Below are 14,173 nucleotides of genomic sequence, written 5' to 3' on the forward strand. Positions count from 1 at the left end.
GGCTCAGAATGTGTTCCAGTGATTCAGATATTTGATGAACACATAATCATGGTGCCAAATTTTGTTATATGTAGGTGTTCGGAGGGATTCCAGGGGCCACTGATGTATTCCAGGGACGGAGAGGCTGACGGAGGAGGTGGAGGAGGTGCTGGTGGGGGTGAGAACAGGCCGGGTCCCTTCCATCTGGCGGGCAAAGTCCTACCCAACCCTTAAGGGACTCGGCTCCTATATTACAGACCTTTTACAGCGACTCCAGTTTCTCCAGGTACAGTGATGTTGTGGGTTTCATTATGGGTGGTGTAGGTGGTGAGTGTGTTGCCGTGGCAGGATATGGAAAGAAGCTGAAGGAGGACTGTCCATGAGGTGCTTTATGGCCCAGTCAGTTTAAGGGTTGTCCATCCAGCCTGTGTTCGAATCCTGGTTCATGTCCACTTCCTTTGTTTAGATTGATTTCTCAGTGTTTTGTAATGGAGGATGTACGGATGTAGTTCTTCATTCAGTCTTTATGGTGGGAGCGTGGCTTGCAGTGGTGGTTAAGGAGGAAAACACAGAAATTAGATGTCTGTTGAGGGCCCACAGTGAATGATTGATTCTCTTAAAGTATTACTCAACACCATCACTGTTTGCTGATGAGTGACGCACTGGTACACTCTCTCTCTCTCTCTCTCTCTCTCTCTCTCTCTCTCTCTCTCTCTCTCTCTCTCTCTCTCTCTCTCTCTCACTTGTATTTCTTTTATTTTTCCTCATAAATCGTTTGCTTTTTGCTCTACCCTTTAAAGCATGCAATCTCTTAATTGTCTCCCTTACTCACTACCTGAGGCGTAATTCATATTCTCATCACATAACATCTTCGTTTCTCACTCACCCTCATTCATCTCTCCTCCGTGGCGGCATTGCAGAACTGGTATGACGAAGGGCAGCCCAAGGTATTCTGGCTGAGTGGGTTCTTTTTCACGCAGTCCTTTCTGACGGCGGTGCTGCAGAACCACGCCCGGGCACACTCCCTGGCCATTGATCAGCTCGCCTTCCACTTCAAGGTCTGTGCACATTCAGCGCCTTTTCACCTGATTCCCTTGAGACTTATTTCTTGCCCAGTCTTTGTGTCTAGTGGAGTACCTTACTGCACTTTCCTCCACTGCACATCGTTCCCCTAAGACTTGCTCCTTGTACAATCTTGGTGAGTGGTCGAGAATGTTACTGCAGTCACTTCCAGTGTACACATCCAAGACCTCTTTACTTAATTCTCTTTAGATTTGTTTCTTGTCTTAGTCCGTAGTTGAATACTTTATTTACTTCACTCACTTCAACTGTGTGTGTGGCTCCTTGGTTCCCTGTACACCTGTTTCTCGTAGTGTTGTTCAATAGTTGAGAAGTTAGTACTATGCTGCATTCACTTTTACTATGCTTACTATTTTTCCTGAATCTGAAGTCCTCTGGTTAGTCAAGAATCTATCAACTGTTAGGTTTTGTAAGGAGATTGTGAGCATATGAGAGGATGCAAGGTTGAAGGAGAACACGAAGCAGTGGAAGTGAATGCAGAGGATTACTCAGCTTGTGACCGTGACTGTACCTTTTATTCTTGGCCATGTATGCAAAGCTTATCCCAGCAAAACTTATTATCTTGCCTGGAATAGGTGGACAGCTAGCAGATGAGTGGAGGACGTAGGGTACACTTGTCCTGCAGTGGTATTGCATCATTGTGGGATCTTGATGGCAAAGAGATAGTGTTCATGGCAGATAGATGGTTTAACGGTGGCTCAAGGCATTTTCCAAGTGGGAGAGGTAGCGCTTTCTCTTAACTGTTACTGGTGTCGCATGATTTCATTACTGCGGCGCTGTAACTCAGGTTTAATAAGTCCTCCATAAGCACCGCAGACTTGGGAAGAGCATTACTACTTACCCTTCCTCATTCAAACTGTTAGTCACTCCTCTCTTTCATTATACAAAGGTTAGTGTGTGTAGGTACTATACTATCAAGCACCTTCCCTTCGGCACAAACAGTAGTCAGGACTTGTATTTCTGTGTTGATATAGTGGGTGTGGCATGATGGAATGACCCCGTATGTTTTGGCGTGGCTCGGCAAGGCTGACATGAGCGGTGCCCGTGGTGAGGGATGAGTGTGTCGCGCAGCACATAGTTAGGCTGCTGATTTATTCTCCGGGAGTGTCGCACCTCCTCCATTGGGTGATGCTTTATGGGGCTGCTTGAGAATGGAAAACGTATGTCCGTGAGGAAGTGATTGACGGCAGCCTCATTTGCATGTGAGGGGAGGCGCGTGGCTGTGTGGTGTGTTCAGGGCGCGTCCATCAGGCGGTGCTTCATTATTGCACCAATATTCACGAGCATAACGATTAAAGTCCACTATTTGGGGAATTCTTCAATGTGGGGCCGCCACTCCCGCTGAGAGATGAATTATGACAGTCTTCACATTGCATCCACGCTTTGGTGTGAAGAGAAAGTCGTTGATTTGGATGCCGCTCTTCATTCTTTCTTTTCATTCTTTCGCTCTTACCCACACGTTCATCTCTGTATTGAAAAGATGGGTGTAATGTAGGACACAGCTTTATCGGTAACAATGTAAAGCACTATACCCACAATGCTACATAATATCTAAATAAACCAGGCAATTAAGACCACCTGGTGCGCGATGTAAAGGTGTAAGCGTGCTAGATGACAGCCTCCCGCCGCAGGTGATGGACGTGGACGAACGCAGCCCCGCCCCCGAGGCAGGCACCTACATCCGGGGCCTGTACCTGGAGGGGGCGCGCTGGGACGCCGCCAACAACCGCTTGGAGGAGGCCCTGCCCAGGAGGTTGCACGAGAGCATGTTGCCGGTACACTGGTTGTTCTGTTGCCTCTTGATAATGTTGTTAATACGATGACTTTTTATAACTATAACAATGAGTGATAGAGATAATGATAATTCTGTAATGACATCATAACGTGCGGCGACTGTCGGTGTGTTGACAGATCTGGCTGCGGCCGATGACGCGCAGTGATATCCCGAAGGAGCAGAGTTACTCGTGCCCTGTGTACAAGACTAGCGAGAGGCGCGGCAACCTCACCACCACGGGCCACTGCACCAACTACGTCATCTCCGTCAGCCTGCCCACGCACCTCAGCGAGGACCACTGGGTGCTGCGGGGCGTGGCGCTGCTCTGCTCCCTCTCAGACTGAGGCGGGCACGCTCACTCCTCACTCCTCACACACCTCCATCCTGCCCACCGATGCCACGATATCAGTCGCCGCTCTGATGAAATGTATTGCTGTTATCTTTTCCTTTCTCCGGTCACGTATATCGTCCCTTGTGGTCTCCTCTTTACGAGTGTTGCAAGTACGTATTTACTCAAAATCTTGCATAATTAGGAGATGCAAGCACGTAGCTGTTACGTTTCCCTTGCCTCACAGACATGGTATCTCATATTAGGTACAAATGGCGCTAATGTATTCCTCTGTACGCATTATAATATAATTTTAGTTTTAGAAGGATAAATAAACAGTGAGGAACTGTACACACATTTTTATTGGGTACAGCCTTTGCGACAGTACTGTTGATTTATATTAGGGTTGACTGCACTTGCGTAATATTTGACGGAGAAACTTTTTGGCAACGGACGGAAAGAAGAGATAAGTATTGTAATTCACTCCAGCAGCGTGAGACGTGACCTTGCAGGATAATGCCAGGACCTCTTGATCGCACCATACTACATAGAATGACAGGATGAGCAGCAACATACCTAAGTCCTCCCTAGGTTGTCTGGGTACACTCCGCATTAGCTACAAGAGACAGGACGGTGGAGGGCGTAACTATGACAGCCCTGTGGCCGTGTTGCTAAACATTTCGTCATCTCGCCACTTGGTACTCGTACATTTAACAGATGCATTGGGCTGTTTGAGGATTTCAAGTATGTTTTCATGATGCTGGTAATAAAAAAAATAAAAAAAAACGGAAAACTCCTCAGAACACGACTAATCGCCTTTGTAGCTTTTGAAAATAGTCTTTGTGAGAGCTACAAGAGTGAATACGGGCCTTGGTCCAGTCAGTAGTTCACGTCATTGCAAGCGTTCCAACATCCTTGCACGCTGTACACCTGAAGGAGGCAGAGACACAGGCTGTAGTCCCTCCTGATGAGCGAAACGTAACGGCCAATTAACGTGGACTCCCCCTCAAACACGAGCACTTCCCCGTTTTGTGGTGTCCCCGTGTACTCTTCAAAGAGAGGGTCGCCACTGTCGCCCTTATCGCCCACCTATGAGGAGAGAGAGAGAGAGAGAGAGAGAGAGAGAGAGAGAGAGAGAGAGAGAGAGAGAGATGAAAATTAGGTTGTTATTCAGCATTCAAAATGGAAATTAGAACACACTGTCGTACAAGGGTGGAATATGCACAGATTGGTTTATTGATACAGATCAAAGAAATGAAGACAAGCCGACACAAAAGACGCGAAGGAAAAAGAATATCGGAGCCACATTTTACAAACGTTTCGGCGTCTGAACTTCACTTCTAACAGGCCTTAATGGAAGTTGTTAAATTTGTCAGGAGTTTAATGATTATAGGGATAGTAAAGCAACGATCCTGCATTAACTTTACTTCTAACGGGCTCTACTGGAAGGTGTTAGAGTTTACTGATCCTAATGATAGTAAAGCAACGATCTTGCATGATAAAAAAAAAAAAAAAACATGAAAATCCGACATATCATCCTCGTGGCCTTTGAAAACAACCCTTACGAGAGACCCAAGCGCTTCACAACACATCCTTACTCTGATCTCCACGTTCCTGAAGTAGTCAGGGAAGTAGGAGGACACGGTAACAACTATGGCGGCGACTGGCTGACTGGCGCCGAGATCCACCGTGAAGTAAGAGGAGGTGATAATCTTGAAGGAGGAGCAGAAGCAGCTGTACTGGGAGACCTCGCACTTGTGGCCGCTCACCTGTAGAAGGGAGGAAGGGAAGGTGCCGTGAGGAGAAATGCGAAGGTGAGAAATGGAAGGGAAGGTAATGTTGATGAGAGATAATGAGGACGAGAGAAGACTTGATGAAAAGATGACAAGGGAGAGAGAAGATAATGTTGAAAAAAAGAGAAGGTGCGGTGATAAGAAGAAAATATGACAGTACGATGAGGAGAAAAGATATAAGGTGATGAGAAAGAGATAAGATATGATGGTGATAGAGATGAAGATTTGGTGATGAGAGGAAAAGTAGATACGTAGATTAGAAGAAGAGAAGGTATGGTGATGAGAAGGGGAAGAAAAGGAAGATATACCCTAATGAGAGAGAGAGAGAGAGAGAGAGAGAGAGAGAGAGAGAGAGAGAGAGAGAGAGAGAGAGAGAGAGAGAGAGAGAGAGAGAGAGAGAGAGAGGATGGGGTAAGATATGGTGTAATTTCTAGTTTAAATAATAGCAGGTTAATTATTCCCATAACAGAGGGGCGCTATTAGGTACCATACTGTTGTTAGCCAAGAGTAAACGGGCAGCTGAGAGATGTGAGTGAAAGCTGGGGAAAGGCTTGTCTTGCAATGGAAACTAAGAGGCTGATGGTGAAAGTGATGTTGTAATACACGTAAGTCATCTGATATCGTAATGTCAGACGTTTCCGCGCCTTATGAGGACTAGTTGTAAAGGTTCTAGTAATTGGAGTTTTCAAGGATGTTTTTTGTGGTTTTAGAGGTAGTTTAACAAATGAATAAATAGATCAATAAGTTTAACAGTAAGTAAATAAAATAAATACCAGCATCATTAATGAGGAAAGGCACCCACGTCGTTCATTGGAGTAACAGCACGACACTTGATTCATCCTAACTACTTGTCTCTTATAAATCCCTTCATGTACTCTGGACAACGCCTGGCGCAGCTCGGGAACCCTTGGGAACCCTTAGGAACCCCGCTGTAGGGAATTAGCGCCTGTCATGCACCACAATTGCAAGCCAGTGAAATATGACGCTCAGCCACCAGGGGCCCATAATAGCGCGACGTGTGGCTCGGGGAGTAAAATATAGCATGGAAGGTTATTAATTGTGAAGTGAGGGCGGCCATTTCTCCTGGGCGGTGGTGGTGGTGGTGGTGCCAATACATCACAGGCACTAGTGCGGACGTGGGAAGCAGCAGCTGAGGCGAGTGCGTGTTTATTTATATTGGCGGTACTTCCGCTTAAGTCCACTGCTCGTATTCTCAAACGCTCTGCTCTCTCACCACGAGTATTTACAACGGCCACAGAGATGATCTGCCGGGTTCTCAAGAGTGCTTTTCCTGTTGATAAGGTAGGAATCATGTTAATTTGTCACTGGAACCGGAAAAACACCCTTGAAAACCCACGTAATTTTATAAAAAAAGAAAGAAAAGCAGAATGTTTTGAAAGTAGTTGGGGTGCAGCACAGAGGCGTTTCAGAATATAGTCCCAGGTGTGGCGTGAAGTCCAACAAGGTTCACTCATTGGCCTGAGAAGTGGCGCCCTCTTAACTCCGCCCCATCACCGTCGCCGTGCACGGTGCTTTATCCTGGTGCTTCATGGCCTCCGCTGTCTGCCACTTAATGATACGTCCTCACAATAAAAAAAAATAAATAAATAAAAATAAATAAATAAATAAATAAAAATAAATAAAAGAAAATAAATAATAAAAATAAGTAAATGAATGAATAAAATGACTAAATAAATGAGTAAAATAACATATAAATGAATAAATAAAAATAATAAATAAACGAATAGACAGAATAATAAACAAATAAATAAATAGAAAAAAATAAATAAATAGATCAGTAAAACTAAGAAACAAATAATTTCCACTGTTTGATGGTCTTCCCTCACTCTTAACTCCTTGACCGCCACACCTTAAGTCTGATAGAATGTTGTGGTGCAAATTTAGAGAAAGGCAACTCAGAAAACAGTAAGAGTGAGCGAGTACCTTAAGCCTTTCAGTGCCTGTAGTTTTGTTTCTGCTCTGTAAAACCACAAGCTTCAGGGCCGAGGATGTTAAGCTGAACTTCGTCTGTTGATGTCATATGACCCCTGATATCCGCACTGCTTTGACTCCTAACTAACTCCCACTACACGTAACAAAACAAGGAATATAATAGATGGGGGAGCACCGTAAAGGACACTTGACTTTATTTCTTTCTTTACGTAAGAGGGGCACTGGCCAAAGGCAACAGAAAGTGCGAGAAAGGCATGCTGAGAGCGCCGCTCCTTAAAGAAAAAGTCAAAAAGGTTCTGCCAAAATTAGAGGATAAGTGTCTTGAAACTGAATAATTTGATTTCTCCTCCTCCTCCTCCTCCTCCTCCTCCTCCTTCTCCAGTAACGTGAACAAGACAGGCAGTGACCCGCGAGTCTGAGTGTTCACGGTCTCGACTCACCACTGTCTGCTTCTCGGCGTAGTCATCCCAGGCCCCGGGCACGGCCACCGCCTTGCCCCGCGCCAGATCAGCGCCCCGGGGCCAAGGTGAGCGGAAGCGCGCGAAGCAGGAACCATTTGCCTGCTGTGACCTTGATCCGCTGGGCACCACCACGGCATTCACCAGCTCACACGCGGCACCGTCTGGCTCCGTGTTCTTGTCTGGAAGGGAAGCAAGGTGTGTATTACCAAATCTCTGTCGTTTTACGCGAAGACGTCGTTAATTAGCATATATATATATATATATATATATATATATATATATATATATATATATATATATATATATATATATATATATATATATATATATATATATATATATATATATATATATAGTTTTACGTGTCAGACTGTTGTTTAGTCGCATCCTGTACTTTTCTACATACGCAGTTAAAAGAGTGACCGAGACAGAATTACTGCTATAGGAACGTCACCACTCCCTAAAGAGGTGGCAGTACCGCTAAGAAAAAAGAAAAAAATTCCAAAAATATAAAATTATCGCAAACAGAACGCTGAAGAAACGTCACTACTGCTAAAAAAAAAGGGAACCAATGCTGAAGAACTGGAAACTGGAAACACCGCTAATCAGTAAGAAGTGCCGCTTAAGAACTGGCACTGCCGCTAAAAAATTGGCAGTGCTGCTTAAGAATTGACACTGCCGCTAAAGAACTGGAAGTGCCGCTAAAGAATTGGAAGTGCCGCTAAAGAATTGGCAGTGCCGCTAAAGAACTGGCACTGCCGCTAAAGAATTGGCACTGCCGCTAAAGAACTGGCGCTGCCACTGAAGAATTGGCACTGCCGCTAAAGAATTGGCACTTCCGCTAAAGAATTGGCACTGCCGCTAAAGAATTGGCACTGCCGCTAAAGAATTGGCACTGCCGCTAAAGAATTGGCACTTCCGCTAAACAATTGGCAGTGCCGCTAAAGAATTGGAACTGCCGCTAAAGAATTGGCACTGCCGCTAAAGAATTGGCAGTGCCGCTAAAGAATTGGCAGTGCCGCTAAAGAATTGGCACTGCCACTAAAGAATTGGCACTGCCGCTAAAGAATTGGCAGTGCCGCTAAAGAATTGGCAGTGCCGCTAAAGAATTGGCACTGCCGCTAAAGAATTGTCAGTGCCGCTAAAGAATTGGCACTGCCACTAAAGAACTGGCATTGCCGCTAAAGAATTGGCAGTGCCGCTAAAGAATTGGCACTGCCACTAAAGAACTGTCATTGCTGCTAAAGAATTGGCACTACCGCTAAAGAATTGGCAGTGCCGCTAAAGAATTGGCACTGCCACTAAAGGAATGCTATCGGTCTACGAGTATAATACAGACATTCACAGTGTGAGAGGTGTGAGCTTGTCATATTATACCAGGATGTGGCGAGAACTCCCTCCAGCGTTCACCTGAGACGCAGAAGGCGGTGCAGGCGGGTTCACCAAGGCACTGGATAGCGCAGAAGTAGGTGCTGGAGTGTTGCGAGGCTGGGGGCTGAGGCACGACCGTCAGGGGGCAGTTGTTCAGCACCTCACTCGGCAAGTCCATCTAGGAGGGGCGGAGAGCAAAGGTGAGATGTGACGAGGAGGGATTTCAAAACAACCAAGCGAAGGTAAGATGAAAACAGTAAAGGAAGAAAATAAATCTCACTGCATGACTACGTACTCTTCTTAAGACTATATTGCCATTAGAAACGAATGATATTTTTGGCATTCGTTGACTACCATGTTAATTAGTAATGAAACTATAAAAGGCAAGTTAACCTACGCAAGGCACACAAAACAACTTTTATTCTTAACCCTTTGACTGCCACTTGGTACACCTTTCCTTAATTACCAATCACTCTGAGACATCTTTACTTGTTCTACAGCCACATTCAGTCTTTGAACTGGGAAAAAACTGCAAAATGTATTCTTTTTCATCGCTAACTTTCTTATCGATGCTTGTAAAGACTTCATGCATTGCTTCTGCTGCTGATAATTGTTTCGTGTCGCAGTGAAAGGGTTAAGATATATCGCTTAATTAATATCACCTCACCTAAAGCATTTCAGAGAACATGATTTAGTGTTTACGTAATCAGGTCTTTATCAACGTGAATTGCTCTGTTTACAACTCTACAGTATTAAGCTAACCAGCTCTCTACCCTCCCAGCCTTCAGTCCAACCTGTGTCTACCTTTTCAAACAGGCTGCCAGTGATTTGAGAGGCAGGCGAGGCAGGGCGGAGGCACAGGATGAGTGAAAGCAGGAAGCGCCGGTGTGAACCTCGCGGGCACATGCTGACGGGCAGGAGTGGCGGTCATGACTGGTGGCCGCGGGTGCGATCATTGCGCACGTGTGTTGATGATGGCACGGAGCGACGAAGGGTGAAAGGGTGATTGATGGAGGATGAGAGGGAGAGAGAGAGAGCGGTATGTGTTGAGGAATGGAGAATAAGGGAGGGAAGTAAGAGGAATGAGAAGAGGAGGTGAAAGGGAGAGAGATAGAAGTGCAGAAGAAGAAATAAGAAGAGAAGAGAGAAGGAAGAAGAGTGAATGAAAGGGAAAGGGATAAATGTATAGAGGAAAGAAGGGTAAGGAAGGGAAGCACATCATAAGAGGAGAAATGAGAAGAGAGTTTAAGATGAAGATAACGAACAAGAAGTACAGAGAAAGAAAGAATTAAGGAGGGAAGTTGGAGGCATAAGAAGAGAATGGAGAAGAGCGAGAATGGTGTAAGAAAGGACAGGAAATGGACAATGCATAAGAGGAAGATGAAAAGAACGCATGTGAAAGACAATAGTGAGGTGACGGAAGGATAGTGAATGAGAATGAATGTGAGGATTAAGGAAAGGAAAAAAAAAAAAAAAAATAGAAATGGTAGAAGCGGAAGTGTGGAGAAAAAGAGATTGCTGACAGAGGAAAGGAGAGGGAGATAGATGGATAGATAGATAGATAGATAGAGAAAAAGATAGAAAAATAGATAGATAGATAGATCAATAGATAGATAAATAGATAAATAAATAAACATGCATTAATAAACAAGTGTGAAGCTAGTTGAGGCAGATAGATCGATAGATAGATAGATAGACAGATAGATAGATATAAAGAAAGAAAGAAAAACATATAGATAGATAGATAGATAAAGAGATAAATAAATAAACAAATGGATTAATAAACAAGTGTGAGGGTAGTTGAGAAAAGATAGGAAGCTAGTGAACACCATTGCCCTTTCTAAATCCCCGTATTGCAGTGATCGTAACCAATGAGTAGCGATCACCGCCAAGGGGGAGGGGAAAGAAAGAGAAAGCAAGTAAAGGGAGAGGCGGTAAAGAAAATGAGGGAGCTGGCGGGGCGAGGAAGGGCGCGGGGGATGTGGGGAGGAGGGCGAGCATGGATTAACCTTCATAACCAAACGACCTCGCCACAACCTTGGGACTGCCGCGGCGTGTTCTTGTGCAGTGGTGTTTCCGCCGCCTCGCACGAGTCTGGCGTAATGGCACCTGACTCATTGAAGTAACACATTACCCGGTGGCGCCCGCGACACGTAAACTGAAATGAACATGTTGACAATAGTGATTTAACGCTATTAAGAAAAAAAAAGACCTCGGAAATAGTTCTGTAATTAAAGACAGGCATATATTGTGCTACCTATTGGTGTTAAGTGTAGTTTTTATCAGTTTTTAAATTGAAATGTTCTTATTTATTTGGTCTTTTCCTTAATTTATGTACAGTAGCAGTGAATGTTTATCTTAGTCCTGTTAATACTAAGGCATCAATTTCATATTATTCCATATACCATTAAAACATTTGAAGTTTAAGTTGATTTTTTTTTTCAGAATGAAGAGGTGTTAAGATTCTTCACGTTACTCATTAATCAATAACACTCCATGCTATATTGTATTCGAGTCACACGCTGCTACATCATGAGTAATAATTATGTTTTTATTTATCCTGATTAGCAATACGTAATCCTGCCAAGTTCGGTGCCTGACTGCGAGGCTTGACGGGTTCATACACACACACATGAGCGGGGCTTCACGGGGAGGCTGGGCAGGAAGAGATCAATTTCCTTTACTTGTTCACTTCACACATTTTTCATTCCAGTCTTATTTATTTATTTTATTTTTTTGTTTATGATGTTCACAATTGTCTGTATTACTTTGTTTATCTGTTATGCTCCCCGTCATTTCCCTTTCCTGTTCCTGAGACTGAACGGGATATTCGACGCTTTTTATTTACTACGTTGCATTTGTTTTTCATTCGTGGTTTTCGTCGCTGCAGCTGTCATCCATGATAGCTGATCAAGGAAATAATACTCTCGCATTCATTATTCTTATTATAAATTATTTACTTATTTCACTTATTTTAGTTTATTTTTATCTTGCTTATTTTTTTATTTGTTTTTGTTATTTATTCTATTTATTCATTTTATTTTCGTAGCAATAAAATAGCTGAAGTTAGGTGGATGTGCTCCTGTGTCCTCTCCCTGCTGCATTAGTGACTCGATATGTAACTTTGCTGTTAACTGAGACTGTCACTGCCAAGATACACACGTGACACAATCTTACGAGACTTGACACCTGGATGTAGCAGATCAGAGGACTTGAGACTGAAGGGACACACTAAACACAATAGAAGCGAGTGTGACATGTTATCTTTCACCTCAGCTGTACCCAGAGTTTATCAGTCGTATAGAGCATTCACCGTGTACTGGCCGTCAAGCATATTAGCCCTGAAATTAAGACAGATGGAATCACAGTGGAAGTAAATTAAATGCCATCGATGTGAGCTTCTTCACTGTGTGGGAGGGAGAGGAGGGATGGGGGAGAGGAGGGAGGGAGGGAAGAATGAACAGAGACGTCTAAGGGAATAGCATATAGGTTTCATTAGGTTATAAGTCACTTCTCGACACACACACACACACACACACACACACACACACACACACACACACACACACACACACACACACACACAGACACACACACACACACACACACACACACACATACGTGGAGATTTTCTTCCTTTCTCTGTCAGCTGAAGCGTAAATTAATGAGAGAGAGAGAGAGAGAGAGAGAGAGAGAGAGAGAGAGAGAGAGAGAGAGAGAGAGAGAGAGAGAGAGAGAGAGAGAGAGAGTCGCTTCGTCATCGTCATTATCTTTCTTTTGTATCTTTGTATTAATCCTTACATTTATTCTATTGTATCATCGCATTCATCATCATATTCTTTTACATTCTCGCAGTCGTTATTCGCCCCTTGCTTTGAGGCTCAACAGGTAGACAATTAATGGCCTGTACCTGTTAATTAAACGACGCTGCTCAAATTCTTGTCTATCACGCGTGGAGGAAGAGAAGGAAGAGGAGGAGGAGGAGGAGGATGAGGAGGATATATCATTGAAGGGAAATTATAAAGGAGGGTGGAGGAAAGGAAGAGAAAGAAGATGTATTGTTCTGTCCTAATTCTCTCTCTCTCTCTCTCTCTCTCTCTCTCTCTCTCTCTCTCTCTCTCTCTCTCTCTCTCTCTCTCTCTCTCTCTCTCTCTCTCTCTCTCTCCATCAAACACAAACCGCATTCGTCTTTCACTCCCCAACAAAAGACAGTCCATACTATTCTCTCTATAAACACCACCAATCCCTTCTTTGAATCTAGACTGACAATACTTGGTGTCGACACGAGGCGAGGCCGCAGGAGTGGTGATAATGACGTCAGACCTTGGCACCGTCATTGTTTCTCACAGGAAGGATAGCAAAGATGACAGGTAATTTGCCTTCTTCTAATTGCGGCACCGGCCCAAGGTGGCTGGAATTCCTTCCTGCACATTCACTCCTGAGCCTCGAACAGGGAAGCACCTCGCCGGGACTTGAGGGGAACCGCCTGAAGAAGGAGCTGTAGGAGGTTATTCGCGTGTTCTTGTCTCTTTCCTCGCCGGGACTTGAGGGGAACTGCCTGAAGAAGAAGGAACTGGAGGAGGTTATTCGTGTATTCTTGTCTCTCTCCTCGCCGGGACTTGAGAGGAATCGCCTGAAGAAGGAACAGGAGGAATTTACTCGTGTGTTGTCTCTCCTCGCCAAGACTTGAGAGGAACCACTTGAAGAAGGAACAGAAGGAGTTTACTCGTGTCTTCTTGTATCTGTCCATTGCGTCTCGAAAGGGGAAGCACCTCTGTTGGTCTTATGATGGCGAGGAACCACCTAAAGAAGAAAAGGAAAACACCTTCCTTGGATCTGTGATGCCGAGGAAACATATGTAGGAGAAAGGTACTTTAGGACTTTCTTCACATCTTCCTGTCTCCCTCCATCGCGGCTCGGAAGGGAAAGTGTTTGTCTAAAACTTGTGATGCTAAGGAACATTCTGAAGAAGAAAAGAACTCGAGGGCTTTTTTCGTGTCTTTTAACCAGATGAACTCACATATTCTCAACCGCGCCTCAAAGAGAAGAACACTTAGGGGGAGATTGATTTCAAAGAGAGAAACAGGACTTGTGATGCTTATGTGGAGCCACCTGACGACGAAGAAAGGAACTAGAGGACTTTCTTTGAGTTTCGTGATCTAAGAAACTCACGTTCCCCATCACGCCTCGAACTCGAACGGGAAACTCTTTTCAGGAGCCAGAATGTTTACGAGGAACCGCCTGACGGAGAAGACAGGAACTAGAGCTTGAGAAAATCATCCATTGTGTTGTGGAAAAGAGTCAAGGCGAACGAACGTTAAAGTGAAGGTCTAGTCATTCTTAAGAGGGACTACTTGCAGAAATAGAAAAGGAATCAGAGGACCACCGTGTTTCATGACTTGGGGAAATTTCAGTGCGTCTTGAAAACCGAGTC

At 44.4% G+C, this 14,173-nt stretch overlaps 2 protein-coding genes across 7 annotated transcripts in view; one reads left to right on the plus strand and one right to left on the minus strand.

The window, feature by feature from the left end:
* Window positions 1–14,173, plus strand: part of LOC135091701 (dynein axonemal heavy chain 7-like) — a 63,319-nt gene that overhangs the window by 43,925 nt on the left and 5,221 nt on the right. For 5 of the 6 annotated variants that reach the window (XM_063989576.1, XM_063989577.1, XM_063989578.1 and 2 more), the window contains 2 exons: window positions 114–265; window positions 900–1,037. In XM_063989576.1, the coding sequence (XP_063845646.1) occupies window positions 114–265; window positions 900–1,037 (290 nt within the window). Of the gene's footprint in view, window positions 1–113; window positions 266–899; window positions 1,038–2,690; window positions 2,835–2,970; window positions 3,513–14,173 lie in introns of those variants that run through there. The other variant, XM_063989581.1, reaches the window with a different exon arrangement.
* On the minus strand, window positions 3,506–9,691 carry LOC135091704 (uncharacterized). The gene is made up of 5 exons (XM_063989604.1): window positions 9,544–9,691; window positions 8,779–8,917; window positions 7,348–7,547; window positions 4,760–4,930; window positions 3,506–4,250 (listed from the first exon to the last, which is right to left on the minus strand). The coding sequence occupies exons 1-5, from the start codon at window positions 9,643–9,645 to the stop codon at window positions 4,041–4,043; spliced, it is 822 nt and encodes a 273-aa protein (XP_063845674.1). The 5' UTR covers window positions 9,646–9,691; the 3' UTR covers window positions 3,506–4,040.

This window comes from Scylla paramamosain, chromosome 38, assembly GCF_035594125.1.
Source record: "Scylla paramamosain isolate STU-SP2022 chromosome 38, ASM3559412v1, whole genome shotgun sequence".
Classification (NCBI taxonomy): Eukaryota; Metazoa; Arthropoda; class Malacostraca; order Decapoda; family Portunidae; genus Scylla; species Scylla paramamosain.